The 20,614-nt window shown below is 31.8% G+C and overlaps 1 protein-coding gene across 8 annotated transcripts in view; it reads right to left on the bottom strand.

Annotated features, from left to right (window-relative positions):
* The window catches only part of GFPT1 (glutamine--fructose-6-phosphate transaminase 1), a 57,906-nt gene that overhangs the window by 21,720 nt on the left and 15,572 nt on the right, over positions 1 to 20,614 (bottom strand). For 5 of the 8 annotated variants that reach the window (XM_074287141.1, XM_074287143.1, XM_074287140.1 and 2 more), the window contains exons 4-11: positions 18,485 to 18,610; positions 16,225 to 16,283; positions 14,277 to 14,411; positions 13,047 to 13,108; positions 11,301 to 11,380; positions 10,440 to 10,493; positions 2,778 to 2,883; positions 657 to 820 (exon numbers count right to left, since the gene is read on the bottom strand). In XM_074287141.1, coding sequence (XP_074143242.1) covers positions 657 to 820; positions 2,778 to 2,883; positions 10,440 to 10,493; positions 11,301 to 11,380; positions 13,047 to 13,108; positions 14,277 to 14,411; positions 16,225 to 16,283; positions 18,485 to 18,610 — 786 coding nt within the window. The remainder of the gene's footprint in view (positions 1 to 656; positions 821 to 2,777; positions 2,884 to 10,439; positions 10,494 to 11,300; positions 11,381 to 13,046; positions 13,109 to 14,276; positions 14,412 to 16,224; positions 16,284 to 18,484; positions 18,611 to 20,614) is intronic. The other 3 variants (XM_074287142.1, XM_074287144.1, XM_074287139.1) reach the window with 1 other exon arrangement.

Genomic DNA, 20,614 nt, shown 5'->3' with positions numbered 1-20,614 from the left:
TGGAGGAAAAAATATTCAGGTAGGACCTGACAATTCTCAAGAATCTGAAGAGCTATCATCATTGTGGAAAAAGAAATGGAATTATTCTGCTCACCTGCAGGGAACCAATCTAGAGTAAAATGGGAGGAAGTTGCACATTAGCAAATAAAGTTTCATGTCAAGAAAAACTTAAAGGAACTATCCAAAAGTGGAAAAGATCTAAAAGTACTTCAAGAGATGGAAGGTGGAGGTACTCAAATATAAGTGGAATCTTTTTGTATATGGCCTCGACTAGATAACTGCTGAAATCTCTTTCAACACACACAAAAAATATGATTCTGTAATTTCTGTCATCAAAACAGGAACACATTTTCCTACAGAAAGAATACTATAACTAGTTGTTGGTTTCTAATGCAATGAAATACAAATATGAAGTTATATGACATAATACATCAGGATGAATCTATTCAAATTAAATAAATATTTCTATTCCCAGTAAATCTAACTATACTGTAAAACATTATTTCAATGCCAAAATGAATTTCCACCCATATCAAATGATTTATAAACGTGCTCATGCAATATAACCTACTGATAAACTGGGGACTGACTATAGGCACTTAGGAAATGTCTTTACCTTTCCCTAAGGAAAAAAAAAATGAAACTAAACACCTTACCCTTCATGATCTGCTGTAGTTCCATCTGTAATGTCTGTACAGCTCGGCCAGGGTGATCTCCTGCAGTACGTTTAATTCGATGAATAGAAAGACGGCCATCCACCACAGCTGCCACATCATCATCTTCAAGAAAGATCACACGGTTGGTATGTTCTATGACAGCACTAGAAAAATTTAAGGAATTGGGACAGAAAGATTAACTATACAATCAGTAAGCCCTCCATCAGGAAACAAAAAACCTCCATCAGACCTCACCCTGCTTTCTATCTGAAGAAGCTAATTATTCACTCAATAAATATCAAATGAGCATCAATAACATATAAAATGCTGTCAGGATCTAATAGAAAATTCCATTTCCCTTCAAATTGTTTAAATTTTGAGATTATGTCTTATTTCTCAAAGTAATAATATAAATAATAAAAAATATATAAATTTGTAGTTCAAATCCAGATTATCCTAGAAGTCTTTTAGGTTTCTTTCAATTTTTATATTGGTAAGTAATCTCACGCTCTTTATACTACAAATATGAAACAAAAAGGTCTACTGCCACTTTTCTAGTGACATATTCTGATAATAAAACCATCAAATTTAGCCTTTACATTTTGTACCAATGTACTATGTGAGAAATGGTAATGGAAACTTATAATGAAGTTGAGAAAATCAACTGCCCATCCAGAAGAAAGTTATACTACAGGAGATCAAATTTTAAAGATATTCAGGGAACAATTCTCAAAAAATCTTCAAAAGGAATGATTTCAAAGAAAAGGGGGGAAAAATCATAGTGCCCCCCCAATCAAAAAGACATCAGAAATTACTGTTCAATATGCTTCTTTTTCATCTCTATAAAATCTTCCTAAAAATTAAAGCAATAAGGCTTTCACAATTTTCTATAGTACACCACATCTTCACAATTCCAGAAGTAGTAGAATAAATGGTAGGACAAATGTAAGATCCTAATCTATTAAACAATTATTGATTTTGCGAAAGTATTTGACTCATAATGGAAAAAATGTTACCGAGAAGGAGAAACAAACTGTTTTACACACATACACATTAAAATCACATGAGTATGACAGATGAGACACAGAGGACAATATAAACAATCCACGAGAAAATAACATTAAAATGCTAAACAGAGTAATATATTCACCTAATTTAAAAAAAATTTTTTTAATATCCCGAGTTCAAAAAAATATATAAATAAAGGATTTCCTATAGAGGTAAGATTCTCTAATACTTCTTATTCAAAAAAGATACTGTACTAATTACATCAAACTTCAAAGATAACTAGATCTTCTCTATAACAGTCAGAGCAATGTGAAAGAGATTGGTGAAACCATTCATAACAAACAACCAGGCTGGACAACTAAACAAACTGGCTCATTAATAAATCCATCTTAGACAAATACCAAAGACGGACAATGTAGTATGCCCCAAAGTGATCTTAAGGATGAAGAGGAGCATACGCTGGATTATATTTATATAATTATGCAGTGTTATAAATGTTTCAAATTGCTTATTGCTAAAAAAGCTCCTTCTTTCAACTTTAATAATCTCCTAGATGCTATATGCCTACAAATTATAGAAAGAGAATCTTTTAAAAATTATTATAAACAGCCCAATAACCAAGTAGTATGTGAGTGTATGCAAGCTCTATTATAACACATAACCAACAAAAACCTGTATGTAAGAAATGGTATGAAAGACATTACCAGGATATCTATAATTAGAAAAGGAGATATACTAGTTATTGCTTCCTAGTGATCAGGAAAATGGTTGTGCTATTAACCCAATAAAAGTACTTAGGAGGAAATCCAGATTTATCTCTTTTGTATATATTTTGAGATGAGACTAAATATCCAGTAAACATTTAGAGATTTGGAACTAAAATCTCATCAAGACTGGGAATCTGTATACAGAGATGTGGAGGTTGGGTTATCAGTAAAAATATGATAATTAAACATAGAGGTACAAGATGAGATTACCAAAAGGAAAAAAAAAAAAATGGAAAGAAAAAAGAGGATCAAGGTCAGATTATACTTACCACAAAGGATATGACTTTGCTAAGACATTAAACCATTTAAAAAAAAATGTTTTTTTGAAACAATAGTGGAAGCTCACCTTGCATCAGAAGCAAAGTAATATTCAACAGCTTTTTCTTCAACAGGAAAAAGGCAAGTAGTGCTGTCCACCCGAGAGAGACTACAACTTCCTTTCTTGTCTTTGCCTGGGATATTATGAACAGACATCATGTCATATACTTAAAGAAACACAAATATCATCTTCAAGCACAATCCTTATTTATCTACCAACATGAAGCAATTTCAGCATTGTCTCAGCAGATTTTGCTCAATAGGCAATAAAGGAAGACCTTCAGACTGTAGTGCTAACCACCTTTTTTCTGTCACTGGGTTATCAAAATAAAAAGGAGAGCATGCAAAGTATAATACAATTTATTGAACTGTAAATAATTCTCAATAATTGTGTCACCTTTTTAACATTTTAGGTACTTCGAGTGCAAATTCAGCATCATGAAGGTGCTGTTTTATTTTTGCCAAAAGCATATATATGTTTTCACTTCCATTTTTCACACTTAACAAAAATTTTAAATATTATATTTAATAAATCAGAATGTTTCCATGGAAAGACAAAAATAACCAATAATATTTTCTTTTTAATTATCTGTTAAAAAACCTAATTTGTGGAAAGTTTAACAGAAAACCATCATTAAAAGGCAAATCTTATGCTATGCCCATTGTACACAAAAATCTCAAAAATAATAAGCAAAAGAAATGAAACAAAAGGGTTTTTCCCTACTATCTGTAAAGAGAAAAAAGATAAAAGAAATCAAGAAAACACCAATTATTTTAGTGTTAACTATTAACAGCAAGCCAAATCGAAACTGCCCTTCTTTGGCAAAATAATCTTCTCCAACCATTTGCAAGACAGACCAAAAGATTAATAATTATTTACATGAAAATTTAATACACTTGTTATATATATTTATAAATAAGTATATGTATATAGGCATATGAGACATGCAATTTTAAATACATAAATTCCCAACATCAAATAATTATGGTTTAAGGTCAAAATTGACTTCATGTTGGTTTTTTTGAGAGGAAACGATGATTCTGTTTGTTTTAAGAAAGAGTTAAGGAAGATAAAACAACTAAGCCACCAATGTGTATCCCACATTCATTTATTTTGGTACTGTAATTATGAAATTTGGGGATGGAAGAGAAACGACCAGAAGAGGTTGAGAGTTAATTTTTCAAACAAGTACCCAACTCTTGATTAAAGCATGCATGGAGATTTCTTTTCCAGTTCTTAAGCCTGCATACCACATCTTTAGTGTGTAAATATGGCTTTCTACCAATTCAATTTACTTTTCAAGTTTGTATAAGTTAATACATCTGATGCTTTGTTCATTCATTCAGCAATCATTTATTGAATAGCTTCTGTGAACAAACTAACAAGCTCTTTATTCTTTAAGCTCTGTTTTTCAAGATAATTTGGTGATTTAAACTTTTAGCATCACTAGTGCTATTATAAATCTGATATATATTTTTAAAAGACATATAATATTGAACATTAGTAATTTCTTTTTATGACAGAACTTTTTAAAATCCAATTACATTTTTACAGAACAGTAACGGACAGGATAAGGACCAGGATTATCTTTAACCCCAAAGTCTTCCCTCCTTTCATTTACTTTAGTCACTACAAGAAACTCTCCTTTAGTTACAAAAGATGTCTTGTCTTTAAAAGCAAAACCAGCTAAGCTACATCTGTACTCAAATGGTGCCCAAAAACTCCCTAGTAACCGGCAACCAACACTCAGCAGAGCAAGAGACCAATGAAAAACCAGGAAGTTACCTAAGATCTCCCCAGTTTCCTTTCAGAACAGTGTTATTAATTCAAGCTTCTTAAAGAATTTTAGAGCATAAGAATCCACAAAAAGAATAAGTGAAACAATTGTCCAGCCCAATACAATTAAAAAGGTTTTTATTTTTAGTAAGGGGAGAAAAGAGGTCTTTAGGAAAGGTCTGTCTCATTTGGGTAAAAGGAGAGTATAGCCCAGCTCAGCACAAATGGTACTCAGGCAACCAAGGCCCCAAGTTAATGGCAAAGGCAGCTAGATGTAAGACCTCCAGCCCCAGCACAAGAGGCAAACCAGAACCTAGGGCACAACAGGCATGACTAAGCCAGGCCAGCCTAGCACAATGAGAAAGCTGCCGGGTCCAAATGTAGTGGCCCAGAAAGCCAGTGATCAGATCCCTGGTACTTAGTATAAAGCCCTAGGACTATGCCTCTAGCACTCCAAGAACAAAAATGAGCAAAAAACCCTGATCACATTAAAACAAGCAAAACAAGATGGCAATGTGAAAATACCTACATTTCAAAGAGGAATAAGAATTGGTCTTTGGCCCCAAAAATCCCCTTGAAAGAGCTCAAAATATATTTTTTAAATCTAGTAAGAAAGGTGGGGGGGGGGGGAATAATTAAAAAGAGTCAACAGCTTGGATAAGGAAGCACAGAAATTTCCTGAAGAAAGCAATTCTTCAAAAAACAGAATTTCCTAAATGCAAAATAATAATAGTAGTAGTAGTAGTAGTAGTAGTAGTAGTAGTAGTAGTAGTAGTAGTAGTAGTAGTAGTAGTAAAGCCACCGGGGGAAAAAAACTTTTTTAAAAGTAGAACTGCCCAACTGGAAAAGGAGGTACAAAAGAGAAACTGAAGAAAATATTTCCTTAACAATTAAAATTGGGCCAGGGGAAGTTACTGATTATGAGACATCAAGAATTAGTCACACAAAATCAAAAGAATTAAAAAATGTAAAATTCCTCATTGGAAGTAACTGACCTGCAAAACAGATCTGGAAGGGATAATTTAAGAATTACTGAACTGGCAGAAAGCCATGATCAAACAAGAGCCAGGACACCATCTTTCAATAAATTATCAAGGAAAACATTGATATTCTAGAACCAGAAAGTAAAATAGTCATTGAGAGAATCACTTCCTGGAAGTGAAAATTTTAAGGATTGTTGTAGTCAAATTCCAGAACAATCAGGTTAAGGAGAAAATGCTACAAGCAGCCAGAAAGAAATAATTCAAATACAAAGTAGCCAAAGTCAAGATTACACAAGACATAGCAGCTATTATATTAAAAGATTAAAAGGCTGGAAATGATATACCAGAAAGCAAAGAAGCTTGGATTACAAGTAAGAATCAGCAATCCAGAAAAACTGATATGAAATAGGGGATTTTCAAATTTTCCCGATGAGTAAACAAGAGCTGAACAGAAAATCTGATCTTCAAATATAAGACTGAACATAAGCATAACAGATATATACAGGAAAGAAAAAAAATTAGTATTCAATTAGGCTGAACTGTTTATATTCCTACTTCTTAAGATGATATTTTTAATTCTTAAGTACTGTATCTCTATTACAGCAATTAAAAGGACTATACTTGGAAGTTATGGGTAAAAATTGACTTTGATATGATTACAACAATTTATCAATAGAATAATTTTGTTAGGATTTATGCCAGTAATGTGAGCTTTGTTCAGTATTAGCAAAACTATCAAAACTATTGACTATATCAATAACCAACAGAAATCATGTTTCTCAGTAGATGCAGAAAAACCTTTTGAAAAAAAAAAAAAAAAGCATCCATTCCTATTAAAAATACTAGTGAACCTAAGAATAAAGGGAGCTTTCCTTAAAATTATATCTATCTAGAGGCAGCTAGTTGCTGTAGTGGATAGAGCACCAGCCCTGAAATCAGAATGACCCGAGTTCAAATGTGACCTCAGATCTCTAACACTTCCTGACTGTGTGACCCTGGCAAGTCACTTAACCCCAATTGCCTCAGCCCAAAAAAAAAAATTTAAAAAAAAAAAAAAAAAAAAAAAAAAAAAAATATATATATATATATATATATATATACACACCTATCTAAAACCATAAACAAGCATTATATATAATGGGAATAAGCTAGAAGCCTTCCCAATAAGATCAAGGATGAAGCAAGGAAACCCATTATTACAACTATTATTCACATAGTACTAAAAATCTTAACTTTAGCAATAACAGAAGAAAAAGAAATTGAAGGAATTAGAATAGATAATTATCACTCTTTGCAGATGACATGACGATATACTACACATTCCTACAGAATCAACTAAAAACTACTTGAAATAATTAACAATCTTAGTAAAATTGCAGGATATAAAATAAACCCTTATAAATAATCATCAACACTTTTACATATTATCAACAAAGCTTTGCAGCATGAAACAGAACAAGACATTCCATTGGAAATAACTGTAAACAATATAAAATATTTGGGAGTCTATTTGCCAAGACAAACCCAGGAACTACATGAACACAATTACAAAATACTTTTCACACAAATAAAGTTAGATCTAAACAACTGGAAAAATATCAATTGCTCATGTGTAAGCTGAGCTAATAATTGACAATTCTACCTAGATTAATTATTCAGCGCCATGCCAATCAAACTACCAAAATATTTATTTTAATTTTACAGAGCTAGAAAAAATAACAAACTTCATCTAGAAGAACAAAAAGGACAAAACTATCAAGGGAATAAATGGAAAAGAAGGTGGCCTAGCAATACCAGATCTGAACCTATATTATAAAGTAGCAATCATCAAAACCATTTGGTACTGGATAAAAAAAAAAAAAATACAGTGGCAGATCAGTAGAATAGATAAGCTACAAAGACACAGAAGTATATACATACAGTAATCTATACTGTTTGAGAAACCCAAGGAGTCAAGCTTCTGGGATAAGAACTCACCATTTCATAAAAACTGTTTCCAGAGAAAAATGGAAAATAGCATGGCAAAAACTAGGCAAAGATCAACATCTCACACCATATACCACAAAAAAGTCAAAATGAATACATGATTTAGACATAAAAGTGTGATACTGTAAGTAAATTAGGAGAGCAAGGAACAGTTTACTTGCCATATCTATGGAGAAGGGATGAATTTATGACAAACAAGAGACAAACAGTATGAATTTTTTTTAAAAAAGGATGATTTTTATTATATAAATTTAAAAAGTTTTTTGCACAAACAAAACCAATGCAACCAAGATGAGAAGGAAAATGGAAAGATGGGAAATAATTTTTAGAGCCAATGTTTCAGATAAAAGCCTCATTTCTCAAATATATAGGGAACTGAGTAAAATTTATAAGGATTCAAGTCATTCCAATTGATAAATGGTCAAAGCATATGAACAGGCAATTTTCAGGTGAAGAAACTATCCTTATAGATATGAAAAAACAATCTAAGTCACTACTAATTACAGAAATGCAAATTAAAATACCTCTCAGGCATCACCTCACACCTATCAGACTGGCTAATATGACAGAAAAGGAAATGTTGGATAAGATGTAGGAAAACTGGGACATTAATGCATTGTTGGTAGAATTGTGAACTAATCTAACCATTCTAGAGAACAATTTGGAATTATACCCAAAGGACAAAGGTATAAATTGTGCATATCCTTTGATTCAGTGGCATCTCTACAGAGTCTGTATCCCAAAGAGATAACAAAAAAGAAAAGACCTGCATATGCAAAAATGTTTATAGCAGCCTTTTTTTGTAGTGGCAATTGAGTGGATGCCCATCTATTGGGGAATGGCTGAATAAGTTATAGTATATGAATGTAACTGAATATTATTGTGCCATAATAAATGAGTAGGCAAAACTTTCCAGAAAAACCTGAAAAGACTTATATGAATTGATGCCAGTCAAGTAAACAGAACTAGGAAAACACTGTACCCAATAACACTCTGTTAAAATCAACTATGAATGATTCTGTCTTTTCAGCAATAAATGATCCAAGATAAGTCCAAAAAACTCATGATGGAAAATAATATCTGCAACCAGAGAAAAACTATGAAGTCTGAATGTAGATCAAAGCACATTATTTTCACTTTTTTGTTGTTTTTTGATTTTTTTTTGTGATTTTTCCCTTTTGTTCTTTCCTTCTTTCATAACATGACTAATGTGGAAATGTTTCCAGCATCATTAGGACATAGTCACATAACTTCCTTACAAAAACTATATACATATATGCTATATGAAAAAGTAGACCAAGATTAACAATTACTTAGAAAATAAAAGTCTTTCTACCAAAGGTGAAGGTAGCATTTAAGAAATCAGGCAAAGGCTGTTTCTAATCTCAATAACCAGATTTTGAAAAATATAACCTGATTTGTTAATCAGAAATATTTTCTGCATCTTATTATATTTCCTCTCCAAGTTTTAATTTTTTTCAAAAAGCTAACTGTACTTGAGTATTTAAAAGAATCTCCAAAATGCACTGCTAACCCATTTATTTAATGAAGACAATACATTCCTTTTTTTCCAAATTTTCTTGAGCCTTACTAATATTTTTTCATTATTTCTAAAAATTCTATTAGAAAAGTATATAGTACAACATTATACCACTGGAATAACTGGTTAACAGACCTAGAAGTTCCAGGTTCAAGTTCTCTTTACTAACTATAAGGTCCATGCCAAAAAAAGACAAAAGTGATATTGTCACAAAAAAGTACTGATTTAGAGGAGTCACATGTGCAAAAATGTTTGTAGCAACCCTTTTGTAGTAGTAAGGTACTATAAATTGAGTGGTTGCCTCTCAGTTGGGGAATGGCTGAATAAGTTATAGTATATGAATGTAATGAAATATTATTGCTCTATAGGAAATTATAAGGCTGGTTTCAGAAAAGGCTGAAAACATTTACACGAACAGATGTGAGTGAAATGAGAACACTGTACACAATAAAGATTATATAATGACCAACTGTGATGGAATTGGCTCTTTTCAACAATAAGGTGATTCAAGGCAATTCCAAAAGACTTGTGATACAAAGTGCCATCCACATCAGAGAGAGAAATATGGAGACTGAATGTGGTTTTTAAAGCACAGTGGTTTCATTTTTTGATATTTTTTTTTACTTTTTACTTTTCTTGTGTTTTTTTTCCCTTTTGATCTGATTTATTTTTTGCACAGCATGACAAATGTGGAAATATGTTTAACCTATATTTTGTTGTCTTGGAAAGGCCAGAGGATGGGGAGGGAGAAGAGGATAGGGAGAAAAACTAGGAACACAACGTTTTGCAAAAGTGAACATTGAAAACTATCTTTGCATGTATTTGGGGAGGAAATGCCATTGAAATAATTAAAAAAAAAAAAAAAAAAAGTCTTAGAAGACCAAGGTTCAAGTTTTAGTTCCAGAATTTAGTAGCTATGTGACTATTTATAAATCAGTCAACTAGTACTTGTTAAGCATCTTCTACGTACCAGGAACTGTGCTAAGCACTGGACACTAAGTCAGCTTCTATAAGTTTCCTCATCTATAAAATAAAAATTATAACATCCATACTAGTTAACTTGTGTGGCTCTTGTAAGAGCCCTTGTAAATCAGCATTCTAAGAAAAGTTTAAATGAAGTTATTGATTGAAGTCAATGTGCTATTTTTTAAAAAAGGTAAGTAAAAGAAAAGAAACTTATCTATAGGACTAAACTGGATATAAAATTTTAGATTACTTCATGTCTTTCCTTGTGACAGATTTGCTTTTTTTTTTTAAAGAAAGCAATAATTACACATTAACGATGTGGTTCTCAGTTTAGTTCTTTTAAGTCCCCCTTCCTTTTCTCTTTGATAACAAATTTTAATATTAAAGTAAATACACTATAAATATATATATATATATATACACATATCAAGAAGGCACCTTTTTCCTGTTTTATGGATATTTCATCAATAGAATGATCCATAGTTTGTACAGCTGAAAGTACAATGTGAAAAAAGACACTTAAGTGAATAGTAAAAAACTAAAATAGAAATAAAACTATCAAAAATATCAGCTATTAATCTAAAAAGAAATTAACATGCAGAATAAAAATATTTATCAATCAAGCTAATATATTCTAGAACAGCCATATTATTAACCCCACTGAGGATGTATTTTTCCAAATAATGCATAGCTTATATTAAAACAAATTATTTAAAATAACAAAATCCAATGCATGTTAACAGAGAAAAATAAAATGGAATGCTTTATGACTGTAATTTCAGAAGTTTTCTAAAATCTCATGTAGTTCCATTTTGTTAATAAACAAATTAAAAGTAGTCACCTAAAAGTCAAATTCAAGCAAGCCAAATGCAAATTGCAAATTAGAAAAGATAAAAACAAAGCATCCTAAAAAAAGTAAGAGCACATTTAGAGGCCCAGGGCATTCACTCCAAGAGCAGGGAATTAATGGGAAATCAACAAAAGAGAGGTTCAAGATCCCTCTCTGTCCATGCAATCAAAGGGCACGCTTCCCACCTCTTTTTCCCTGAGATCCCCATTGTGTGAGGGTTGATCCAATCTGAACCCTAGCTAAAAGAGTACACAACAGGAAAAAAACAACTACTAGTCATCAAAATCATAAAAAAACAAAAGTTCTTTCAAAATGTTACCTAAACAGAATTAATAACAAATACAGTTAAAGAAATGTTTCTTTATAAAAAAAAAAAAAAAAGTCCCACATCTCCTACACTGTTGTACAAGTTTTCCTTCACAACAGCTGGTTGCAGAAAGAATTCATACCTGTTCTGTACAGTATTGGGATATGGTCTGTGGAGAGTTTATGCTCACTTCGTACTCCAATCAAGAGGGGGCTTCCTCGTCTGCAAGTACAAAAGTGCTAAGAATAAGACTTTGTGTATTATAGAACTATGGAGTTGGAGTTTAAGAATTCAACATACTTAATGGAAGAGTCATTCTTCCTCCCACGTCCATGTCAACACTAATAAATGAACACTTCAAAAAAAAAAATAAACTGGATACAATGTGGTTTTATTAGTTCTCTGGAAAGAAATCTAATTTAGGAACAGAAAAAGGATTCCACTATTATCAGGAACTTAGAGCTGTCTAATCAGCCAATTTGAAATAGCAGTGATAAGTACTATTTCTAGCTAAATAAATACAATTTAGCCATGATCTAAACTATTCCTCAATTTTAATGATGAACTTTTTGACGAATTACATATTCACCATTTTCATTTGTTTTAGGAAAATCCAATAAGGAAATCTAGGTCTACAAAAATAATGGAATAATTATATGCTTCACAGAAAGTATGCCTTAACAAGAGCTATCATTTTTTAAATAATTTGGCATAGATAAAATTCATTAAAGAATGCATATCAAGCTATTGGGTTAAAATTTCTAAAAGGAGCACTTGCTTACCAGCACTCCTCCCCCTTAGTTGTGTAGCAATGACATTTTTTCCCCAGATTACACGTGATGTTAATTAGGAAAATTAGTGTCAATTCTTCTGCTTCTACCTGTACTATTCATGGCCTGTGGAGGTCATGAATACTTGATATTTATGCTGCAGTATGTAAGTGATAATCAATAACTAACAGTATTGTAGCATATGCTATACTTTTCTGGTCTATTGCCTTTTTTGAAAGAGATTCTCAGTAAACTTTTTGAGAGGTAAAAATATGCTTTTATGCTAATTCTGTGTTTAATACAAAATAAATAGACTGAAATTTGTTTAAGTCAAAAAAAAAAAAAAAAAAAGAATGCATATCAGCCACAAAAGGTTTCAAGTTTTTTTTAAATATGCAGAACAACTTCAGTACTTTCCTTTAACACAAAAGAATCATATCAAATTCTAAATAATTAAATGAAAAAATTCTAAACTTTCAACATCCTCAAGGAGGCATTCCTATATATCTACACTATAAAAAAGAAAAGAGACCACAAAACTTTTTTTGTACTAAGCACAGATATCTGTATTTTCTCCTACTAAAATCCTACCTCTGTCAAAGAGCAGCTAAAATGCTCAGTGTCTCTCTCTCTTTTTTTTTTTTTTTTTTTTTGGTGTGAAATTCTGTTTTAAATTCAGCATTTTGGACATCCTGATTTTTGAAAACAGGTGAAAGCACATGCTTGTCTTTCCTCATAAAGGTAAGTGATCCTGGGTGTAAAATACAATATATTCTCAAATGTGCTAGTTAGTTTTACTGAAATAGTTTCCTCTTTGCCCTATTTTTGATCATAAGAAAGGACTCTCTAAATAGGGGGAAAATATATGTAAGTTGACAAATGAAAGTGAAGCAAAAAACTAGAAATAGCCATTTAAAAATATATAAAAGTAAAAGCTCTTCTTTGACTCCAAAGCCATCAGGGATCAAAATTTAGATAATGATAAATAAGGTAGCTCACAATGAAAATTACTTTCTCAAATTAAAAAAAAAATCTTATATTCAGGGGAATCATATAATGGTACAAAACTAAAATTTTCAAGAACTAATAAAATTATTAAATAACAAATATATAGATACCTTGTACCTACTGCTTGTCCAGGATAATGTACACTCTTAAACACAAGTGCAAAGGCACCTTCCTAAAAAAAAAAAAAAAAAAGTTTGCTCACCATATTTTCTGTAATCCTATACTGAATTTCAAACTATCAATCAAGCAATAAGCATTTATTGAATGTTTTTTCTAGGTGCCAAACACTGCACAAGTATTGGGAATACAAAATAAAAACAAATTCATTACTGTTCTCAAGGAGTTTACACCCTAAAAGGGGAGACAGCATTAGCTAGGTAGGTTGTAAGGTAAATGTAGAGTAAAAAAAGAATGTTAACTTTGGAGAAGGCCTTAGGAGATGGAAGCCCTTGAAATGGCCTTCTATAGGAGATGGAACTTGAGATGAATCTTAAAGGAAGTTAAGGATGTTAAGTGATGACAAGAGCACTCTAGGCTTTGGGATCAGCCAGGACAAAGGAATAGAAGAAGGAAATGGAGCACCTTGGGAAAGAACAGCAAGTAGAATAGTATGGTTGTATGCAAGAGCACATATAAGAGATTAATGTGTTAAAAGATTAGAAAGAAATTGGGAACCATCCAAATTTATGCATTGGGGAGATGACATGTACAGAAGAAGACTTTAGGAAAATCATTTTGGTAACTAAATGGAGGATGAAGTGGGGAGGCTTAAGACAAGGAGTTCAATTTAGAAGGCCAGTGCAGTGATCTAGGTAAAAGTGATGAAGACCTGAAATAAGGAAGTAACTTTGTAAAAGTATGTGATCACTGACTTCAAATATTTAAAAGGTCATGTAAATTCGGCATAGTTTCCCAAGGGAAAACAAAAATCAATGGGTTACAAGGTAAATTCCACTTCAACATAAGAAAGAACTAACAATGAACTTCACCCCAAAATGGAATGGACTGCTTTGGGGGAGTTAAATTCCCAATGCAAGTAGTTTTCAAGAAGAACTAATCACTTATCAGGGATATTTTAGGAAGGACTCATATTTCAGCCAGGAGTTGAATTAGATAACTTCCAATGTTCCTTCCAACTCTAAGCTTCTATGGTTCTATAGTGTCATTTGTATGTTATGGGTATTACATATAAAATACAAGAAAAGCAGAAAATACACAAGGAAAAAATCATTTCTTTTTAACACAAATTTTAAAAAGCAGAACTTTTATATCACCAATGTTTCCATTACAGTAAGTTCTGACAAAATATTCTTTTTAAAATTTAATATTATTTTAAATACCAGTTGCTGGATTACTCTCTCCACCAGTGTTGTGAAACTGATATCATCACTTTCTCGGTTGTCATACATGTATTTAACAAGTTTAGCAATTGACTCTGTATCTGTTTCAGATTCAAAATCATAACCTTTGCTTTCCTGTTAAGAGAAAAAAATACTTAAGACACAATGTTCCATTTCTAAATTTTTCTCTATATTTTCCAAAATTTCATCAAGTTTCCTCCTAACATTTTTTCTGATATCTATCATCTTATTCTACAGATTAATGAAAATGAATACACATACTAATTCCACATTATTATCAGTATCTAAAGTAGTCTGATTAATATTTTAGACGGAAATTTTTCTCAAATTTTTACATACACATAGTTCTAGATTATCAAGTTTCAACAACTATACTATAATAAATTCTACTTAACGAGATAACAAAAGTTAGAATTTATATAGTAATTTGAGGTCTTGAAAGAATTTTACATTATCTCATTTGATTCTCAAAATTATCCTTGGAAGCAGATGCTATTATTATCCCAATTTTATTAATGGAAATACTGAACAGACAGAAATTGTCTAAGGTTCTAGAGTCTAGAGTTAAAAAACTGGTACGCATTTATGGCTGAATCTGAACTTAGGTCTCCCTGTTTCCAAGTTTAGCACTCTACTCACTATGCACCTAGATGTTTCTAACAGTGTTAAAGTAGCTATCTACTTTAACCTATATTGAACATAATCTATATTTATATTTCCTTGATGACTTGGAAGTCTTTCAAAGTTGTGCAGTGCTTTGAGGGTCCTCTTAAGATCATCATTATATAGAACATCATAAGGTAAAAGAGATTTTCCTGAAGTTATACTGATCAGAAGATATTTAAAAAGAATGTTTCTTAATCCATACTATATTTTGGGAGCTGGAAGACAGAAAGAAGGAGGTGGAGGCAGGACATAAGGAGAAGTTGTCCTTTTTTTTTTTTTTTTAAGTTAACTGACTTAAATAAGGAACTTGGGGAATAAAAGTTGTCAGGAAAAAATATGCTACTATTATCAGTCCATAAACTAGTAACTGAGAAATAATATTCTATAAGTTTCTTTTTTGAATAATATTAGAAAAAAATAGAAGATAAAGCAGTTTACATATTTTCTGAGTTGTGCTTTGGTTACTTTACAAAACAGATAAATGTTATTTCTATAACAAACAAGAAATAGAAATTTGTTTTCCCTTTATTTAAAAATATCAAATCACAGTGATCTACAATATACTTGATTCACTGTGCTACTCCTAGATAATATATGAAATATTTTAAGGTGGTTTCAGAAACGTGGAACCAACAAAGGTGACAAAGGTGCCTTATTACAGAGTATCTAAGCTCAAAAAATTCATCTTGGGCATGGCTCTTTTCAATAATGAGGTGATCCATTTCCAATAGACTTGTGATAGAGAGAGCCATCTGCACCCAAAAAGAGGACTGTGGGGACTAAATGTGGATCACAACATAGTATTTTCACTTTTTTGTTTGTTTGCTTGTTGTTTTTTTTCCCCCCCTCAATTTTTTTTTTTTTCCTTTTTGATCTGATTTTTCTGGTTCAGCCTATGTATGGAAATACATATAGAAGAATTGTACATGCTTAACATGTACTGGGTTAGTTGCTCTCTAGAAGGGGGGAAGGAGGGAGAAAAATTTGGAACACAAGATTTTGCAAAGATAAATGTTAAAAACTACCTTTGCACATATTTTGAAGATAAAAGGCTATTACTTTAAGAATTTTTTTCAAATAAATAAATACATCTCATTAAGAAACCATCCTTCTGATACCTTTCCAAATTTATCCAGACCAGTTCTCAATGATAGGCAACCTACCACCTAGTCTAATATACAACTTCTCACTTTTCTTTATATCACATATGTACTCTTATATAATTGGAGATCTGAGGACTTATTTAGGTCTTTTTGCTTACCAGAAACTTTCGCAAATCTTTGTAGTTGGTGATGATCCCATTGTGAATTACAATAAATTCTTTAAAAAAAAGAAAAAGATATATTGACAATACATAGTAGATGACATCCTAATGAACCCAAGCATATAACAATTCAAACAAAAGTTTTATAAACAGATTATTGCTTATATGTAGAACATCTTGTTTTTCAGCTTATTTATACACTATCTTTATTCTTATTTCTGCAATTACAATGTATACAGAAAAGATCTTTGAAACGAAAACATTTAAAATTCTTCATTTCCAAGGATGATGTTATTCACCTATAAAACATTTTTTTAAAAAATAAGGCAATCTGATTTAGACTTATATTTTGCATGTTTGCCAAATGATCCATTTGTAGAATAGAACTGGGAAGTGAAGTGACAGCACAGATAAGATTATCATGGTTCAATTAATTCATCTTACGCAATGATTTTAGAACATCAGAAAAAGTGCCTTTACATATAACCACAAAATTCTCCCCAAAACAAATCCAAAATATTTTTGTTAGTTTAAAAAAGGAAAGAAGTATATAACATCGGTTAATATACATTCCAAAGTGAAGCAAAAATAAAAAAAACTACTTTAGAAAAAATACATAATCATAATATATTTTAAAATGTTTTTGAAGGTGGGGAGAATATGTCTCAGTAATGGGATTTCTTAAAAGTCTTTGTACAGTTTTCAGTTTTGGTAACTTCAGAAATAAAAATGCTTGCATCTGAATGTTTATACATATTCCTTCAAAAAGAAAAAAAATCTGAAGTGTTAATTAAAATTTTTCATACTTATTGAGTTTTGTGGATTATGAATAATAAATACTTATTTCTATTTTTGTTTCAGTCCCTTTGACTAAAGATGGCAAATACCCCCCCCCCCACCAAGGCAACTGAGGTTAAGTGACTTGTCCAGGGACACACAGCTACTGAGTGTTAAGTGTCTGAGGCCGTATATAAATTCCTGACTCCAGGGCCTGTATTCTATCCCTTGTGTCAATCTAGTATCCCCACTAAAGATAACAAATACTGAAGGAAAAAAAAAAAAAAAAATCAGTTGCATTCTCATTATAAGTAAGCTCCTTACAGAAATATAATTGACAACTGTTTAACAAGAGACTATGGATGAAATTCAGAATGAATTTGAACAGTCCCAAAAGTCAGTGAGCCAAAAGTCAACTGAAATAAACATACAATGAACAGAATTCTAACAGTATAACTTCATAAGCATGCTTATGATGTTATATTCAAATGGGACAAGAAGATTACTATGTTGTCAGACTCCTGTCAACCAATGAAGTAAAAAACTGAAAATTCTAATATTCTTGACAAGTTGACCTTTTCTGATAAGCAATTTTTCAGTTAATCATCACAATTGCCCCATATGGCATATAGAAAAGCCTCACAAATCAAGCAATATAAAAGATTTTCCATAAGTTAATGTCTGCTACACCAATAAAATTACTTCATTCGGGGGGAGGGGGGCCTTTCTTTTTTTGAAGAAAATAGTCAATGGCAAATCTTCAATGTCCCAGAACTTTAAGGGTTATATCTATTAAATAAAACCATTTTTCAGTAAGACAGGGCACCGTCTCACAGGCTTGTAACTATTCATGCATAATAAATACTTTCTTAGAGTATGGATTGGTAAGAGGTCTGAGGTCCTCCTGCTTGACTATTTCAGTTATCTGATCTATCTTCACTAGGTTTTTTCTTAAAGAGTCTGATCAAAACTGCCTTCCTTGAATCAAAACCTTGTTCTTGGATGATATCCAGGCCAGCATTTATTATCTTTTTAGTCACTAAGCATCACCACCTATCCAAGTTTTTACAAAGTTCAAAAATCTACTAGGAAAATGTATAATAAAGATGGTAGTTATGTTCAATTTTTATAAGAAATGTTAATATTTTTAATTTGAATAATTAACCTTTCAAATCTTAATTTTATAAGTTGGTACTTCTGAAGCAATTAGAGCTTAAAACTACACTAAGACTTTTGGAATATGATAAATAGATCCAATTATAAAGAATGAACTTTTAAAATAAAAAAACTTGGTATGACAACATAATTCTAAGCCAATTCAATATTCTCTGAAATATAATTTCTAAACAGAATTTGAATGTCTTAGCACCATACCAAAAAAAAAAAAAAAAAAACCAACAAACAAACCAAAAAAAAAAAAACCTATGTTTCACATATTGCCTTCTAACATTTGTCCTATTGTATCTGAATCTGTTCATACCATTATTTTTATCAGAGCGCTGTGGATGACTATTAACTGGATTAGGCTCCCCATGGGTGGCCCAACGAGTATGAGCTATTCCAAGATGGACATCAAATTCTAGATCCAAGTCCATATCCTGTTGTTCTGGAAAAAAAAAAAAAAAAAAACAAAAACGGAAAATTGTAATCTTAAATCATGCAATATGAAACCTGTCAAAAAATAATAAACACAAGTACTAAAATATTATTCAAGTGTAATGAACAAGAATATCTTGAACAAAATATCTCATTCAAAAATACTTAAATCATATGCATCTCCCCAATTGATAAATGGTCAATAGATATGAATACTTCTGAAGAGATGAAACCCAAATTTTCTATAGTCATTAAAAAAAAAAAAAAAAAAGTTCCAAATAACAAAAAAATAAAAGAAATGCAAGTTAAAGCAATTCAGGTTCCAAGTCACACCCATAAGATTGGTCAAGATGATAAAAAAAGGAAAGAACAATTGCTAGAGGAGCTGAAGGGAAACAAGTTCATTGAGGCACTGATTGAGTGCAGTGAACTTATTTAATCACTTTAAAAAGCAATTGGATTTTTTGTTTGTTTGTTTGTTTTTGGTTTTTTTGAGGCTGGGGTTAAGTGACTTGCCCAGGGTCATACAGCTAGGAGTGTTAAGTGTCTGAGATCAGATTTGAACTCAGGTCCTCCTGAATTCAGGGCTGGTGCTCTATCCACTGCGCCACCTAGCTGCCCCCGAAAAGCAATTGTTAAATGGGTCCAAAAAGTTATTAAACTATTTGTACCCAGAAAATTCCTTCTTTCTACTTACACAATTACTACTCCTAATTGGTCTTCCTATCTCACATCTCTCCCCACATCTCTACCTGCCCAGGTCTATTTCTCTCACTGCTGCCAAAGGAATTTTCCTGAAGCACAAATCTGACTATGATACTTCTCATACTCAAACACCAATGGCTTCCTACTATGCAGTCTGAAATGTAAACTCTTGTTAGGCTTTAAAAGTCCTCCATGATCTGGCCCCAACTTCTCTTTCTAGCCTCACTGGACATACCCCTCCTTCCAATAGTCAACTTGGCCTTTTTATAAATAGTTCCTTATATGCCTTCTTACATATTGTTCTTTATATATGAAATATTCCTTAAAACATTTCCTCATATACGATACTCCATCTCCCATCCCTGTGCCTTTGTACTAGCTATTCCATATGCCTGTAATGAACTCCTCCTCTCAGAGCATTTCTCTTTCTTCAAAATGCAACTCATGTACCATCTTCTAAATGAAGCATTTCCAGAAGCTTTGCCCTCCCCTCTCAAACTACTACGTATTTAAATAACTAATTTATACTTTATTCTCTCTATATTCATTCTGTATATACATAAACACCTAAATACACACACACACACACACACACACACATTTTTAGACATGAAAATGTTTCTTGTTTCCCTTTCAAGAACTGTTTCTTCACTAGATTCATGTCCCCAATGCCTAGCTTATCGATTAAATGACCCACTTAATCCAACCCAAACTTTATATTCCTCCATACTTTGTTAATGCCAAATCTTTTCCCAAATATCTCAGTTCTAACAAACTATGTGAAGACAGAAGACACCCTAGAAGTCAGGTAGCTCCAACAAAATCTTTGAGTCTTCTCAGTCACCAAATCTTTCACTCTTTCTGTATGATTTCTCTTCTATTCTCTTCCTTCTTTTGCATTCACATTGTCACTATCCTAATCCCATTAACTCTCACTGAGACTATTATTTCATCCTCCTATGAGATTTCTTTGCCTGTTTTTCTAGTTTTATTTCATATTACTTAATATAATCTTTAATCAATCCTACATACTTGCTGCTATCTCTCTGAAACATAAATGTTATTTCCAGTAACTTGCTCAAAATCTTTAATGGTTTAGACAAATTCTAAGGTTAACTTTTCTAACTTGAACTCTAATTATTTACCTACACTTAGAATCACAAAAATATAACTGGAAAGAACCTCAGAGATTAGCTAGTCCAGCACATATCTGACTGAAATTTGCCTCTATAATATCCTCATTGGATAGTCAACTTCTATTAGATGACCACCAAAGAGAGGGAACCCATTACCCTCTTGAGATGGCCTG

Source organism: Sminthopsis crassicaudata, chromosome 2 (genome assembly GCF_048593235.1).
Source record: "Sminthopsis crassicaudata isolate SCR6 chromosome 2, ASM4859323v1, whole genome shotgun sequence".
NCBI classification, from domain to species: domain Eukaryota; kingdom Metazoa; phylum Chordata; class Mammalia; order Dasyuromorphia; family Dasyuridae; genus Sminthopsis; species Sminthopsis crassicaudata.
The sequence above is the reverse complement of the archived record's forward strand: the minus strand, read 5'-3'. Positions and strand labels throughout refer to the sequence as shown.